Below are 17,664 nucleotides of genomic sequence, written 5' to 3'. Positions count from 1 at the left end.
ACTGAGTACATTATTTTTAAATTCCTTTCTTAGCTTCTTTATCTGTCAGTGATAATAGCCATCTCATAGGATTTATTTTGAGATTAAGTACCGTAATATCCACAAAAGCATGGTGAGCTTCTATTCAGATTATTCTCCTTTTCTTCTCTTTGGTGCACTGGAATATCCCCAGGTGCTCCTAATAACCTCAGAAAAAGTAACTTAAGTTCCAGATGATCTTTAATGGTATGGTCTTTGAAATTTATAATCTCTGTATGACAGATAGGGCATGTCTTTATTAACCAGTGTGTTTAATTAACTGGAACATTTTGTTTTGCAAACAACTGGGATAACAGGAATACTGCAATTTATTAAAGCCAATTAAAACCTTCTGGAAATTTAAGAAGATGTCATTATTATTCCTTTTTTCTTTTTTTTTCTAGATTTAGCCCTGGGGTTTACATAGTACCTGAGACATCATTAATTTAAAAATACTGTTTTTGAAGTGTATTTTCTCATAAAAAAATACATTCTCAAATTAGTAGGACCCTAGAAGAAGCTTTCACATTTTCTCTCTTCCCCTGTTTACCCTTCCCCGACCCCTAACTGAATCCTCTGAATTTTTTTTCTTTTTTTAAAGGCACTTTCCCCAAATTTCTGGAGTCTTTTTGTCATCGTTTTTACTAACAACTTATTTTGATGGTGTATTTTGTTGTTTTTGCTGCTGCTGTTACTATTTTTGAGAATGAAAGAGATATTAATACATTGCCAGCCAAGCTGAAGGAACAAATAGGAAAACAGAGAGGAAACAAATGGAGAGGAACAATGGGCCAAAAGAGATGTAGGTGGGGCGATCATGGACACAGGTAGAGGGGCTAAAATTGTAAAGGTAGAAAAACACACACGCCACAAGTCATCCCTCGGTAATGGTAATTGATAAATGAAAGCACATAGACGTTCTGAGGTAGAGGAATGCATTTGTAGCATACAATTGTTTGCTTTTTCTCAGGAACATGGATGTAAGGCCAGTTGCCTTGCTTGGACATGCCCATCCTTCTCCACGTCTGAAAATTACGTCACCGAGTGGTAATTAACACTAAACTCTGCACTCGGCGCTTAGCTCACCATTGGAAATTCTCTTTGCACTCAGCACCAGGATCTGCATTCAACACTATACTCTGCACTCGGCACCTAGCCAGCTGTTGGAAAGCCCCGCCAAAACATGCCCAATAGTGCATTGCCCCGTCCAGCCTGCTCACTGGAAATCCCGTGTACCTACCTATAGCAGCTTGCCACGTCCACGTCCTGTTTCTCCACAGCCAATCAGAGCGCCTTCCCTCCCTCTATAACCCCACACCTGAGAGGAGTCAGGCTCAACTTCTCTGGCCCCCTTCCTCTGGACCATAGAACCTCACCCGGGAGCCGAGTAAATTAGCATCTAATTGTTCTCATGCAGGCCTCAGTTTCCTCATTTTAAACTCAGCAATAAACCTTACAGAGAATAACCCTTACAAGTGGTGCCGAAACCTAGGAGGAGTTGTAAGACCCCTCCTGGGGGAAACTGACTCCTTCATCTGAAGCCAGACCAGGGAACTGCTCCACTACAAGGTAAGACTTCTGTTCCAGGAGGAGTTGTAAGACCCCTCCTGGGGGAAACTGACTCCTTCATCTGAAGCCAGACCAGGGAACTGCTCCACCACAAGGTAAGACTTCTGTTGCCCATAGCCTCTCCCACTGCCTGCCTTGTGGACTCCCTGCTCGTAATTGCGGCCACGTCAGGGACTCCTTCTCATTTCTCACCATGGGCCTGGGGCCCCGGCCTCGTCCCGAGGACCTGAGCATAGAGGAGATGTCCCTACACTCTTGTTCTCTCCCCCTGAGGGGTTTCTCAGGGTCAGGATTCTGAGGGAGATGTCCCCACCTTCCTGAACCCTCTCGTATTCTCCGGTGTTCAGAAGTGCAGTCTGGGACGCCTTCTGAACATCTCTGCAGTAGCGGCCGAGTTTTAGGTATTCAGAAGCCCCGTTTGTGGACCTGAGCCCTGCCTAACAGCAGGACCACATCCTCCAGCTTACGGCACTAAAATGTTTATCTCAAATCAGCCTTTTGGCACATAAGTTTCCATTAATTAAATAACTATACTTTCAGTTTCTCTCCCTAATCCCAAGGGAGTGAGTGAGTTTATGTAGTCCCACGGCTTGATGGCTACGGGACTTGTGTGGGCCTCAGCCCGTGGTTCCATGGGGACATCATAAGGCATAATGGTATTCACCTCAGAAAACTGAAGGTGACCAGGCCCAGGGGTTATACGAGTACACCTTAGCCAAGATGCCCTGAAACATCCCTTCGGGGATGTGGCCGGGAAGGCACCAGACTGGTCTCCCATCTGAGGGGCATCCACCCTTTGTCCGTCAATCCTACATGTGGTTTTGTCTCAGATAGCCCTAGCCCTGTCTCTTTTTATTTTCTTTCTCATCATAATCGTTGCAGCCTGTAAGTTCTCTAGCCACCCTCCCCCGGGAAAGGAGTATTCCCCCTCGGGAAAATAGTTTTTCTGCCTGCGTTGGGTATAATACCTTTCCATATTCCTTTCTTACCCCTAACTATCCCACAAGAAGGTGAACCATAGGCAATCAGAAGTCCCGCCCAGACCCTAAATCGCCATTAGGGTGCCTAGTCCAAAATCTACCCAAACTGGGTCTTTCCATTAAAAAGAAGAGGCTGCTTTTCCTCTCGACCATGGCTTGGCCACAGTATCCCCTAGACAACCAGTCTAAGTGGCCTCCAGAGGGCACACTTGACTTCAATGTCCTGACAGACTTAGACAACTTCTGCCAAAAGAACAGTAAATGGTCCGAGGTCCCCTACGTGCAGGCTTTCTGGTACCTTCACTCCCACTCCGCCCTCTGCTCCTCCTGCACCACCACCCAGGTTCTACTGGCCAAGGAAACTTCCTCATCGTCCTCTGCTCCTCCACCCTCCTATTCCTCCCTTTCTGACCCCAACCCACCCGAAGAACTCTCCTTTCCATTCTCCCGACCCGCCGATCCCCCGCCTTATGCGAAACCTCAACCCCCTCCTGCTCCTCCTCTTCCCGATCCCAACTTAGCCTCTCCTGTTAGTGCTCACACCCACTCGTGCTGTACTCAACAACGAGACTCCTCTCCTATGCACCCTCCATGAAGTAGCCGGAGCACAGGACATTGGAGAGGGAGAAGCGAACGTGCACTCGGACAATCTATCAGCCATTAAAAAAGGACTAGGGTCATTCTCTACCAATCCTACGGCTTATACCAAAGAATTTTATTACCTCACCCAAGCGTACAACCTAACCTGGCATGATACCTATGTGATCCTGTCCTCCACTCTTACTCCCAATGAGCGTGACTGCATTCTTACAGTGGCCGTAGCTCATGCTGATCAGATACATCTCACAAACAATCCAGAGCCAGTAGGCGCAGAGGCGGTCCCTGAGGCAGAGCCTAATTGGGACTATAAACTGGTCAAGATGGCCACCGCTGCCAAGACCAAGTGCTACAGTACCTTTTAGCAGGCATGCAAAGCCCAGCTCAAAAAGTAGCTAATTATAACAAGGGAAATAACTCGGGATCCTGATGAAAACCCAACTGCCTTCCTTAACCAATTAACTAATGCTATGATCCTCTATACCCGGCTAGATCCGGCCTCCTTAGTGAGAGCTACAGTCCTAGCCGCCCACTTCATCTCCCAGTTGGCAGCTGATATAAGGAGGAAACTTAAAAAAGCTGAGGAGGGCTGCCAGACTCCCATACGGGACCTAGTGAATACGGCATTTAAAGTTTTCAATGGCTGAGAAGAAAAGGCTGAGGCCACCCGCCAGGCCCGTTTACAGGAAAAGGTAGGCCTCCAAACCCGAGCTCTTGTAGCAGCCCTGAGGCCGGCAGCCCACCGAACATCCAGTAGAGGGAGTTCATCAAAACCCTCCCAAAATTCTTCAAAGGCCCTGCCTGGGCCCTGTTTGAGGCCACAGCAGTGCCCCGTCCTTGTCCACCTCCTGGACCCTACCCAAGCTGCAAACAGACTGGATACTGGAAGGTTAACTGCCCATCCCAGGCTGTAGGCTCACCTCCCACACCTCTATGTGGAGGGCAGGCCAGTCCACAGGAAGCAGTCCCTCCGCTTGAACTTCTCGGCCTTCTGGACGACTGACGGAGCCCGGACTTCAGGGCCCTCATTACCCTCGCCAAGCCCAGAGTAATGCTGCAGGTAGCGGGTAAGTCCATTTCTTTTTTAATAGATACGGGGGCTACGTATTCTGTACTGCCTTCCTACTCAGGACCTAGCATACCTTACCAGGTTTCAGTCATGGGGATTGATGGAAAGCCCTCCTCTCCTAACCAAACTCATCCCTTAGCCTGTGTCCTTGAGGGACATCCCTACTCCCACTCCTTTCTAATCACACCCTCATGCCCAGTCCCCTTTTAAGACGAGATATTCTCCAGACTGTAGGAGCCACCCTCCAATTCACTGGCCACCTACATTCAAGCCCATCCTCTGCCCACCTTCTAGTGCTATTCCTAACCGGTATCACACCCTGTCTTGACCCCTCACCTCAACCCCCTATCCCTCCTAATGAAGTTAATTCCTCGATATAGGATACCTCCAAGCCTGTGGTGGCCAGACATCACACAACAGTTAAAATACTTCTCAAAAACTCTACCCACTTTCCCTCACATCCTCAGTTTCCCATCTCAAAAACCCACCGCCAGGGCCTAAAGCCTATCATCACCCGGCTTCTGGCCCAGGGACTCCTTATCCCCACCAGTTCACCTTGCAATACTCCTATCTTACTGGTCCAAAGGCCGACCGGCAACTACTGCCTAGTTCAGGACCTATGCCTTATCAATGAGGCAGTGGTACCCCTCCACCCTGTAGTCCCCAACCCATACACCCTATTATCCAGCATTCCCTCCACTACCTCCCATTTTACAGTTCTTGACCTCAAGGATGCCTTCTTTACCATTCCCCTACACCCTGAGTCTTACTTTCTCTTTGCCTTCACCTGGACTGATCCAGACACCAACCTGTCGCAACAGCTTACCTGGACGGTCCTGCCCAGGGATTCAGAGACAGCCACAGTATTTTTGGACAAGACTTAGCAGCTGATCTTAGCTCCTGTCCCCTTCAACCCAGTCTCCTTTTTCAGTATGTGAATGACCTGTTACTTTGTAGCCCCTCCCTCTCCCTGTCTCAGCAGCACACCACCACTCTCCTTAACTTTCTGGGATCTCAAGGGTACTGGGTATCTCCTTCCAAGGCACAGTTTTCAGTCACCTCGGTAGTCTACTTAGGCATTCGCCTCACCCCTACAACTAAAAGCCTAACAACAAATCCACAAAAGGCACTCCTTTCGCTACAGCCTCCAAAGACGGCTGACCAAATTCTTTCCTTTTTAGGGCTGGTAGGATTCTTCCACCACTAGATGCCTAATTTTGCCTGCCTAGCTAAACCTCTGTATGCAGCTGCTAAAAACACACCCAGGGGACACTTATTCTATCCTGGGGTAGTAAAGCAGGCTTTTAAAACCCTACAAACTGCCTTATCCACAGCACCTTAGCTCCAACTGCCAGATCTCAGCCGCCCCTTCCATTTGTTCACTAATGCAAAACAGGGGATCGCAGTTGGGGTCTTAACCAAACTCCTAGGCCCTGTGTATCATCCAGTAGCCTACTTATCAAAACAACTCAACTCCATGGTCAGGGGATAGCAGCCTTGCCTGCAAGCCCTGGAGGTGGCAACAGAACTCATCAAGGAATCCCTAAAACTTACCTTAGGCCAGCCCATCTCAGTGTTTTCTCCCCATCAGCTAACCAACCTTCCCTCTCACAAATCCCTCACTCACCTAAGACCCTCTCGCCTATAGGAATTCCATCTACTCTTTATTGAAAATCCTACAGTCAGCCTTCATCCCACTTCTCCACTCAACCCAGCCACTTTGTTTCCCCTTCCATCCCATTGTCCCTCCCCAGCCCATCCCTGTCCTAAACTAATGGAGGCACTTACTAAACCTTGAGACGTCTTGTTTAACCTCCCCCTACCTAACCCAGACCTTACCTTTTATGTAGATGGGAGTTCAATAGTGACAGCCAGGGGGTGGCAAAAAGCCGCCTATGCAGTAGTCACTGATTTAGCCACCTTTGAGGCATGTCGCCTCCCCAATGGAACCACCTCACAAAAAGCAGAGCTCATTGCCTTAACCCAAGCTCTCACCCTAGCACAGGGAAAGAGAGCGAATATCTATACTGATTCAAAGTATGCTTTTCTTATTACCCATTGCCACGCTGCCCTCTGGAGAGAGCGGGGATTCCTTACTATGAAAGGGTCCCCCATAATTAACACTACCCAAATCTCTAATCTCCTACAGGCCCTATCACTGCCCAAAGAAGTCACTGTCATCCACTGCTGAAGGCACTGAGCCCAGCAAGATGCTGTTTCCCGGGAAAATGCTAGGGCAGATATGGCAGCAAAATCCTTAACCAGTACCAAACTAGCCCCCCTTCCAGTCCTGTTTCTCACCACAGCGATGCTGCCGATTTACTCGCCATCAGAGAAACAGAACCTCATATTAAAAAGGGGAACCGAGTCTAATCAGGGTTAGATCTTCCTAAACAACAAAATCGCCCTTCCCTGGGAACAGGCCCCAAAAATTATTGCTAAAATCCACCAATCCTTACATATAGGGCCCAAAGCGTTGCGCCGTTTCATGCAGCACCTCTTTTTCTTGCCAGGTCTGCAACAGACGATTGAGCAAGTATACAAAGTATGCGTTACCTGCTCTAAAGTCTCATCTCAGGGAGGCTTAAGGCCACAGTTTCCTACCCACCAAATGTGTGGCCACCTGCCAGCCCAAGACTGGCAGATTGATTTTACCCATATACCCACTCACAAAAAACTTCGCTACCTCCTAACCTTTGTAGATACCTTTTCTGGATAGATTGATGCCTTTCCTACCTCCAAGGAAAGCGCAGACATGGTGGCCTCCCTCTTAATTCAGGAAATTATCCCTTGTTTTGGCGTGCCTAGAAACATCCAGTCAGACAAAGGTCCAGTGTTTACAGCTCAGGTGGTCCAGCTGGTCGCCAACTCTCTCAACATCTCCTAGAAACTACACATCCCCTACCACCCTCAGTAGTCGGGTAAGGTTGAACGGGCTCATGACATCCTCAAAAATCATTTGGCCAAACTCACCACAGAGGCAAAACTCTCTTGGCTCACACTCCTACCTCTTGCACTAGCCCAGGTTCAAGCCACCCCTTGGAGGCCAACGGGTCTCAGCCCCTTTGAGTTGCTGTACAGCAGGCCTTTTCTTGTTTCTCAGAATCTCCCAGTACAACCACCTCCTCTGGCTTCCTACCTTCCCTACCTCTCTCTCCTCCACCACTTACTCAGGGGAACACGCAGACCGTACTCTCCCCATGGTTCTGGGACCAGAGGACTCCCACTCGACTATACCTCTCCAGCCAGATAACAGTGTCCTCCTCCGGAAACTCAAGCCAGGGTCTCTGCAGCCCAGGTGGTCGGGACCCCACATCATTATCCTAATCACCCCGACTGCTGCACAACTTTTTGGCCACATCCCTTGGTACCATGTGTCCCGCCTCAAACTGGCTCCCAAAAATAATCGGTGGAAATCTGAACCCTTGGGCCCCACTCGCCTCCGCCTCACCCATAACCCCTACCCGTCAACTTCTAACACTTCAAATTCTCCTCCTAACAATCCTTCTGGTATCCCCTCTTAAAGCCAACTCCTACTATGTCTGGCGGTTCTACCTTCAGGAGTCCTGGACAGAAGCCTCCACCACTAAAACCCAATACCTTGCCCAAGCAGATTGCCAGCCCGCAGACTGCCAATCAGCCATAAAATTTAAATTCCCAAAATCCAAGTCCAATACTATCAAAAACTCCTGGAATAACTTTGGCCTCTGCTTTTTATATGACCAAACCAAAGACTCCTGTCATTCGAAAAACAATACTTACGGTGGATGCCCGTACACTTCTTGTGTTTGTTATACACACAACCTTCAGAACTGACACCACCCCAAAAAGTAGAATACTCTCGCCAACAACCAATGTAAAGTGTCCCTTATTATCAATAATCCCTGGGACGCCCACTAGAAAAGGTGTACGGCAGGTAAAATATATACACTAGGTTTACAGACAGCCGCACCAGCAGTACCTGGCTAATATTCCGGGCCTATACGCAGATCGTACCCATAGAAGTAAAACAACTCAATTCGTTAAGGAATTCCATCTTACAAAATGAGGCTTTTTTAACTAACCAACTTAACCCCTCAATCCAACCCAGGCCCTCAAACAGCGCCCCCCAGCCTTTCTCATGGCTAACTCTAGTACAGCAATGGGCTAACATGTTAAATTTAACCGGGGCCACAAATTTCACCAACTGCTTTTTATGCACCTTCCTTAACAAACCCCCCTTAGCTGCAGTTCCCCTCCAGACCGGGTTCAACCTGTCACAATCTCCCGTGGGGCCTGACACCATCTTAAAGGGTATCCCGCTGTTCAATGTATATTCTCAAAATCTCTCTCTCTGCTATGGGACAGCCAGCAGACCCAGCCTCAGGTGCAACACCACAGTAGAAGTAAAATCCTCCCTTTATGCGCCTCCAGGGGGATACTTTTAGTGTAATAGAACCCTAACCAAAGTTATTAATGCATCCCTCTCTTTCCCCTGTGTGCCCATCTAGTCCCGCAGTTAGAAGTGTATGGACAAGCTGAGTTCCTATCCCTCATCACACCGTCCCCTAAACAAGCAGTCTTCCTCCCAATAGTAGTTGGCCTCTCTTTAGCATCCTCTCTAGTAGCAGCTGGAATAGGGAGTGGTGCCATAGGCTACAGTGTCACTTCAGCCACTCAACTGGAAGACAAGCTCCGTGTGGCTATTAAAGCGTCAGCCACCTCTTTAGCCTCCCTCCAGTGACAAATCACGTCGCTGGCTCAGGTGACTCTCCAAAACCAAATGGGTCCTAGACTTACTAATGGCAGAAAAAGGAAGTACCTGTCTGTTTCTCCAGAAGCAGTGCTGCTATTACGTCAACAAAACAAGCCTTGTAGAAGAAAATGTCAACACTCTTTATCGCCTCCAAGAGAACCTCCGCAAGAAGCAAAGTGCACCAGCCTTATCTCTCAACTAGTGGCAATCCCCCATGCTTACTTAGCTAGCTCCCATTATCACCCCTGTTATCGTTATGTGTCTTCTACTAATACTAGCCCCTTTTTTCCTCAAGTTTTTACAGGCCTGCATGAGAGAAATTTCCAGGGTGGCCATAAACCAGATAATACTTCAACCCTATATCTGACTCCCAATCAAGGCACCAGCCAACTGACCCCTCCACCTCACTCTGCCGTATTCAGCAGGAAGTAGCCAGAAAGAAGCAGCGTCCTATATCATCAAAAGGGTCAGAATGTAAGGCTGGTTGCCTCGCAGGGAGCTTGGACATGCCCATCCCTCTCCCCGCCTGAAAATTACATCACCACTCAGCATCTAGCTTCACCACACCCACCTCTGCACTCGGCACCTAGCCAGCCATTGGAAAGCCCTGCCAAAATTTAAAAGAAGCCCCACCAAAATCTGCCCAATGGCGCATTGCCTCATCCAGCCTGCTCACCAGAAATCCCGCCTACCTACCTATAACAGGTTTTGGTATTGTTTCTCTGCCATGCTGTACATCACTAATAGATTGTAACTATACATTTCCCTTCTTCCTTATCCTCTGGCTTGATAAAGCTTCTCCATATGCACTCATAAGAGTCCATGTAACATTCTGTGACAATGGTGAGATCTTTCATGGCTCTTTAGAAGCTTACCAGGATGTACCATTATTTAAGAGGAAGTCATCCACATACCTGATCTGTTTTGTCTCTCAACTCTGTGTCCACAAACTCCTGAGGATCCTCGGTTCTGAAGTTCAAGAATAGGAGCAGAGGAATCTTCGGTGACAGATAGTGGGGACAGTTGTCTACTGATGCCACTGTGTGAACTGGGGCAGTTGGCTCCTGGTTTACATCGAGTGACTGATGATCTGGAGGTACCTGGAAAGACAGAGTTCACACCAGGTTAAAAACTGCCTGAAGAAAAAAATGGAAGTAGATTTTATTTATTTAATTATTGTTTGGAAACAGGGTCTCACTCTGTCGCTCAGGTTGGAGTGCAGTGGTGTGATCTTGGCTCACTGCAGCCTCTGCCTCCTGGGTTCAAGTGATTCTCCTGCCTCAACCTCCCAAATAACTGGAATTAAAGGTGTATGCCGCCACACCAGCTAATTTTTGTATTTCATGTAGAAACAGGGTTTTGCCATGTTGGTAAGGCTGGCAGAAGTAGATTTTAAAGGCCTGAGCAGTAAAATATATGGTAGCAACAATCACAGTCCTAATGAGCTTATTTCAAACTCTATAAAAAGGGCTCATAAAAAAAATGCTATAGCAAGGTCTGTGCCTATAAGATCAAGACTCTTTTAGGTAAATCTGTTAGCTAGAAATGAATGCTGGAAGATGGTGTTTGGATTGGTACTTGCATTTAGAATTAATGCTTAACATAGTCAAATAGTTTAAGGCAAGGAAAGCACAGTGTTCTGTTATTTTCCACTCTACCCTTTTCTTCCTAAGGCTGTCAATTTCCTGACTGGTAAAACTGCCAATAGTATTTCCAACAAACTGACCATTACACTTTCCATAGGATTGATCACTAAAATTTAATTTCATTGTGTCTTCAGTCACCGCTAGCCTCTATTTGGTGTTATAGATGAAAATCCATAGGCCAAAGACCCCTCCTAATTCTGATTAATCATCCAAGAATCTCCAACCCGGGATCAACTTCATGGGTCTACAGCGAGTATAGTCACATAGGGTGCTGTGCTCAGAAGGGCCCATCCTGCCACTTCCCACCCATCAGCCCCAATTATCCTATCCAAATGATGCGTCCATCAACATTAAGAGATTAACATTGGTACATCACTATTAGTCAAATTCCAAACTTCCTTTGGATTTCACTAGTTTTATCACTAAAGTGTTTTTTTCTAGAACCCTATTCATGGTACACATTACATTTAAGCATCATGTCCTTTTATCCATCTATGGTCTGAGATAGTTGTTCAGTCTTGTTTATCATGATCTTGACAGTTCTAAAGAGAGCTGTTGAAGTATTTTGTAGTCTGTCAATTTGAATTTGCCAGATATTTTATCTTATGGTTATATTGGGTTCATAGATTTTCAGAAGGAATACCACAGAGGCAAAATATCCTCCTCATCATGTAATATCTGCCATTACAGGCTACCAACAAGACTTGTTATTGATGTTAATTGTAATCACCTGGCCAAGTTCAAGTTGGCCAGGTCTCTCCACTGTCTTTTTTTCCCTTTTCATGCTGTCTTCTTCACTAGCCACAGTCCAGCCCACACTCTAGGGTGGGGAAGGGGTGAGGTGCTAAGCTTCGCTTCCTAGAGTTGGGGGGAGGTCTACATATATTATTTGGAGCTCTTCTGTAATGATAATTTGTCTCTTTTCCTCCTTGGTTTAGTCTCAATTTATTTATATTAGTATAGGCTCATGAATATTTATTTCATACTTTGGGTTATGATCAAACTTGCATTGTTTATTATTTTGCTCAAATACTCCAGCTTTGGCCATAGCAAGCTCTTTCAGATTGGCTTCTGAGTACTTTTGACTTGTTCCCATTCTTTTGTGTTTGGGCTCTTCCTTAATTTCTGGCACTACAAGATGCCCTGGGTTCATCTTACAGTTTCCCTGTCCCACTCCTGAAATTAATCATTTTCCCAAGGATTTCTATTTCTATTCTATTTCTTTGGAATAATAGTTGCCAGAGCCTAGGATGGATAGTGCCTTGAGGGTGGAGGGAGTGTGGACAGTTAATGAGTACAAAAATAGAATAAGATCTAATATTTAAAAGCACAAGAGGGTGACTACAGTCAACAATAATTGATTGTAGATTGTAAAATAACTAAGATTATAATTGGAATGTTTATAACACAAACGATAAGTGCTTGAGGTGATAGATGACCCATTTACCCTGATGTGATTGTTACATATTGTATGTCTGTATAAAAATATCTCATGTACCCCATTAAGATATATACCTACTATGCACCCATAAAAATAAAATAAAATTTACTATTTAATGTTGGATCTAAAAATTAAAAAATTACAGTTACTCAAAAAGTTAATAGAAGCATTATATACTAACTGCTATACTTAATGCTATGTTACTATTGTTATAAAAGTGTCAAAAATATCCAGTGTTCTTATTTATTTTATATACAGAATATTTATTGTGCCTTGTACAACTATGCTTCCAACTGGACAGTTCAAGTTCAATAGAAACAGACTGTCTGAAATTCAGTGAACTCTCAATTATTCATGTTCTTCAAGAATGGCTGATGCTCAGATACTCCAAGAGTCTTTTAAAATTTATCTTTTTATTTTTATAAAAGATATGCCTTCTCTTCTTTTCTCAAGGTAATACTGGGTTTCATTTTCCCAATATTCCATTCCCAATCCCTTGGCAATTACAGGTGAGAAGGAGAAAGACTCAAATAAGGTTGGATAGCAAGTTGAGATAGGATTGAGATAAAATAGTGGCCAGGGTTACCTAAAAAGTTGGTAATTTGTGTGTAGCTAGCAAGCATTGAATTTATAAGCCACACAAGTGATTTATCTTCCTTTCTCATTTTCACTAAAATATTATGACCTGGCTTCCATACCTCCTGTTCCTTATGTGATATACTGCAAAGCCCATTGCCTGCTGCCAACTGCCTCCCACTGGTCAGTTTGTGGAAGAGATCCAAGAGTAGTTCATCCAGAGGAGTCATTTTAATCACTGCCTTAAACAATGCAAACTTTAAGCTTCAGAGTCAGACCTGGAGACATATTCAGGGCTTGGGCCATGAAACAATTATCTTTGATCCTGGAAGTGAAAACACTGTCCCATCCTCTATGGTCTTGTACCATTTAGTGACTCTAAAGCCAACCCTGAAAAATGTAAACATTTAGAACGTCACCTGGGATGTAGTCAAGGATCATAAATAAATCATATCTATTTTCTGTTTTGTATGCAACAATGAGTGCCTGAGCGGAACCAGAGATTGCAAATTCAGTTAGTAAACAGCATTTGGACTTTACTAAGTATCGTGAACAAAATGTATTAGGAGTGATGTGTGGGTGCTATCTCATTAGTCACACCAGATGATTCCCTATCCTTCTTAAAGACATCTTACCTAAGCCATAGGAGTGGGACCATCTTGGACCATTTTTCTTATTTGGCCCAGAAAGGGAATATGATTTCTTCATCTGCCCAAATTCCATTTGATTCAACAAGTAGTTATTAAGCACCTATTATGCGGCAGCTATTGTGACAGGAGCAGATTTAGATAAATGAAGAATACATAGTTTGTACCTTCATGAAACTCTCAATTTAGTATGATGCAGACATGTAACCAATTAGCCACAATTTGATGCAGCCTGGGGAGCAGGAAGAAAGGGAGTGAGGGATTCATTGAGAAGCCTGGAGCAGGAAAGGCTCTATGGGAGGTTACATCAAAGGTGTCTTTGAAGGATGAACAGGATTTAATCATGCAGAGTTTTCAGCTGGGGAATAGGCAATACAGTCAGAGGCAAGCATAGAAGCAAACAGAGGCATAAGATGCACACTGTGAAGCTTAATATTAAAACAATCAGCTATATAAGATGCTGAAATCTCAGTACACAAGAGTACTGGAAATCCCATTCTTTCACCCTCACCTGTTACTTGAAAAGGAATGGTCTAATTGAGATTCAGGAAGTATACAGTGATTAAGAAACCAGGTTGTCTAAACCTGGGGAGACATGGTAAACAAAAATGACTATTAGGGGTCATTTATTAATTAGAATATTTGACTTCATATAATAGGAATCCAAACTAACTTGGTTTAAAGCTAAAAGGGGAGTTTTTAGGAGCTCAGCAACCTAAAGGGACAAGAAGGCTAGAGTGTCTCTAAACCTCAGGAACACCTGGAAGCAGAGCCCTGGTGCAGTCAGTCAGTCTCATTTTCTCCATCTCTCGCTGCTGAGTGCCAGCCTCATTTCTTCTCAGTTGGCTTCTGCTTGTCTTTCTCTGCAGAAAATTTGGTTGTAAGAAGCTCACACACTTTCAATCTCACAGCTTTAGCCTTCTGAGAGAAATCTAGTTGCATAGAGTCAAAAATCCAGGAAAGGGACTTGAATATTATACGGATGGCTTGTCTAATTTCTGTGACTAGAAGAGGAAATGGGCTGCAGCTCCCAGGAAAGGAGGAGTGCACCTGGGAATAAGGTGCCTGTAGTGTTTAGGAACTTCAAAGCAGAAAGGGAAAAGAATGACAGCCACTGAGTAAAACAACTGCTGAAACAGATTGAGTATAAGATGTGAAGTTCTCAGGTAACAACCTGAAAAGCCAAGCTGATAAAGGTTAGCCAGGAAAAGGTCTTTCTTTGGAAAGAACTGGGGCTCAAGAGCAAAGTGTCAAATGTCTCCATGTGAACAGTGCAGGATGACTTGGAAGATACAGATAGATCAAAGTCCCAGCTATCATTCAAACAAAGGCCCTACCATTGACTTTTTTCTCCTATGGGCACAAAAGATCAACAAAACACCTGGCTTCACTAAGTACTATACTGAAGCTGAGCCAGAGACCTTATCCCTATTTGCCCCAAATTATGAAGTAAACACCATTATGTAGATCTGGTGCCTAAAAGCAGAAATCGTGAATACACAGAAGCAATTGCCATGATCTAGGAAATGGGCGTGTGTGTGTGTGTGTGTGTGCGCGTGCACGCGTGCATGAGTGCATGGGTTTGTGTGTAGAAGGGGTAGTTGCTCTATGACAAGAGGCAGCATAATATGTATCCTAAAAAGGCTGCCCTGAAAAGCAAGATACCACTGGCTATGTCCCCTCAGGTAAATTGCTTGACCTCTTTTTGTCCACACCCTTTCCTTGCTGAAATTAAAGGATTAGACAAAATGATTTCCTAAATTGCCAGAGCTTTCTCTTCTTCAACTGGAAGATTTTTCGAACATGTACCTGCAAATTATATTGAACCATAAGACAACTTTGTCTATTTTCAACTCATTTTTATAGCCATTTATATAGTTAGGGTTTCAGAAGGAAGAGATGGCAAACTCAAAACAGGACAATTTTAGAAAAGGTGGTCAAGGTATAGGGCCATAGGGCAGTGGCTCTCTGAGCCTCCCACCTTAGCATCACTTGGCAACTTGTTAGAAATGCAAATTCTCAGCACAAATATGAGGCCCACTGAGTCAGAAATTCTGCAGTGGGGTAACCTATAATTTAAGGAGCCTTCCAGTTGAGTCCAATAGGAAGTTGAAGTTTGTGAAACACTCAGAAATCACAGAGAGTAGGGCCATATTCAGGTTTAACTACAGCTCTTACTAAGTCTAGGCCTGAAGGGATAAGGGGACAGAGTGATTAGAGGAATCTGGGGCCAGGCATGGTGGCTCACTTCTGTAATCCAGCACTTTGAGAGGCTGAGGTGGGCGGATCACCTGCAGTCAGGAGTTTGAGACCAGCCTGTGAAACCCCATCTCTACTGAAAATACAAAAATTCTGGTGCTGAGGCAGGAGAATCTCTTGAATGCAGGAGGCAGAGATTGCAATGAGCTGAGATCATGCCATTGCACTCTAGCCTGGGTGACAGAGCAAGACTCTGTCTCAAAAAAAAAAGAATCTGGAAGGAGAGGACTGCTTAACTTGGGTTATGACCCTAAATTAGGGCAGGTACCTAGTTGGGGGGCATTGGGAATACTCCCTTCCTTTGATATCCCAAAGGAACTTCCTGTAGGTTAATAAACCAAAGCCAGGAGATAAGACAGCCTCTGTCTTTACAGGTTCAGCCCCCTAGAGAGAGATAGTTGAGTGGGAAAAAGCGGAAAGAGGATCTGGAGGAGTAAAGAAAAGGCATCCAGTATTCTGTTTCTGCAACAATGCTGTGATCACAAAGTCAGGGATTAGATCATATGATCTCCTAACCCTCTAATAGCCTTACGATTCTTTGATAGTTCTTTCAAACAAGCTGATGTAAATTATATATTGGCCATAAAACTAGCATTAACTGGAAAATGGCTGAATAGGAACAGCTCTGAATTGCAGTTCCCAGTGAAAATGCAGAGGGTGAGTGATCACTCTATTTCCAAATGAATTTTTACTGCCCACAGACCAGAAGATTCCCAGGCAGAAAAGTGCTATGAGTCTCCAGCGTGGCTGTTTCAGCTGACGCAGCAGGTCTCCACATAAAAACTCATGCAAATCCAGGCACCTTTTCAACTGGTGACTGGAATGCCTGGGAGGCAGAGTCCCCCATTCAACTGAAAAAAAGGGGGCTGAAACAGGCAGCCAGGTGATCTGGCTCAGCTGGTCCCACCCCCACAAAGACCAGCAATCTGAAACACCCTGCACTGAGAGTTTCACAGCCAGCACAGCTGGACCTGGTATGGTCCAACTCTGTGGGGGGAAGGGCATCTGCCATTACCGAGGCAGTCCACCATACTGAGGCAGTCCGCCACTACTGAGGCAGTCTACCATTTACTGAGGCAGTCCACCACTACAGAGGCAGTCCACCATTACTGAGGCAGACCGCCATAACCGAGGCAGTTCTAACTATACCCCTATACACACAACTACAAGGTAGTTCACACAGCAGCTAGGCAGAGCCCACAGCAGCTCAGCAATGCCTCTGCTGGCAGACTGTGACTAGGCAACTTCCTCACTGGGCAGGGCATCTCTGAAAAAAGGCAGCAGAATGACAGGAACTTATAAATAAAACCCCACCTTCCCAGGACAGATCACCTGGGAAAAAAAGGTGCTTATGAGTTCCACTACAGCAGACTTAAACATACCTGCCCAGCAGTTCTGAACAGAACAACGGAGCTCACAGCTCAGCACTTGAGCTCCTGTAAGGGACAGACTATCTCCTCAAGCAGCTACCTGACCCCCATATAACCAAAGAGACACCTCATAAAGGAGAGCTCAGGCTGACATCTGGCAGGTATCCTTCTGGGACAAAGATAACAGAAGAAGAAACTGGCAGCAACCCTTACTGTTCTGCAGCCACTGCAGGTGATCCCCAAGCAAGCAGGGTCTGGAGTGGACCTCCGTCAGTCCTACAGCAGGGGGACCTGACTGTTAGAAGGAAAACTAAGAAACAGAAATAACTTCATCAGCAATAAAAAGGATGTCCACTCAGAGACCCCATCTGAAAGTCCCTAACCACAAAGACCAAAGGTAGATAAATCTACAAAGATGGGAAGAAACCAGTGCAAAAAGGATGAAAATACCCAAAACCAGAATGCCTCTCCTCCTGCAAGGGAACAAGGCTAGATGGAGAATGAGTCTGATGAATTGACAGAAACAAACTTCAGGAGGCGGGTAACAACAAACTTCTCTGAGCTAAAAGATCATGTTCTAACCCAATGCGAAGAAACTAAGAACATTGAAAAAAGGTTCGATGAAATGCTAATGAGAATAAACAGCTTAGAGAGGAATATAAATGAATTGATTGAGGTGAAAAACACAACACAAGAACTTTGTGAAGCATACACAAATTTCAATAGCCAAATTGGCCAAGCAGAAGAAAGGATATCA

General features: G+C 45.2%; 1 protein-coding gene across 5 annotated transcripts in view; it reads right to left on the bottom strand.

Moving 5' to 3' along the window:
- The window catches only part of SLC35F4 (solute carrier family 35 member F4), a 437,612-nt gene that overhangs the window by 31,193 nt on the left and 388,755 nt on the right, over positions 1 to 17,664 (bottom strand). For 4 of the 5 annotated variants that reach the window (XM_037739463.1, XM_037739464.1, XM_017531056.2 and 1 more), the window contains exon 2: positions 9,883 to 10,068. In XM_037739463.1, coding sequence (XP_037595391.1) covers positions 9,883 to 10,068 — 186 coding nt within the window. Of the gene's footprint in view, positions 1 to 9,882; positions 10,069 to 12,641; positions 13,059 to 17,664 lie in introns of those variants that run through there. The other variant, XM_037739465.1, reaches the window with a different exon arrangement.

Source organism: Cebus imitator, unplaced genomic scaffold, assembly GCF_001604975.1.
Source record: "Cebus imitator isolate Cc_AM_T3 unplaced genomic scaffold, Cebus_imitator-1.0 Scaffold70, whole genome shotgun sequence".
Classification (NCBI taxonomy): Eukaryota; Metazoa; Chordata; class Mammalia; order Primates; family Cebidae; genus Cebus; species Cebus imitator.
Note: the sequence above shows the minus strand (reverse complement) of the source record. Positions and strands in the feature narration are given on the sequence as shown.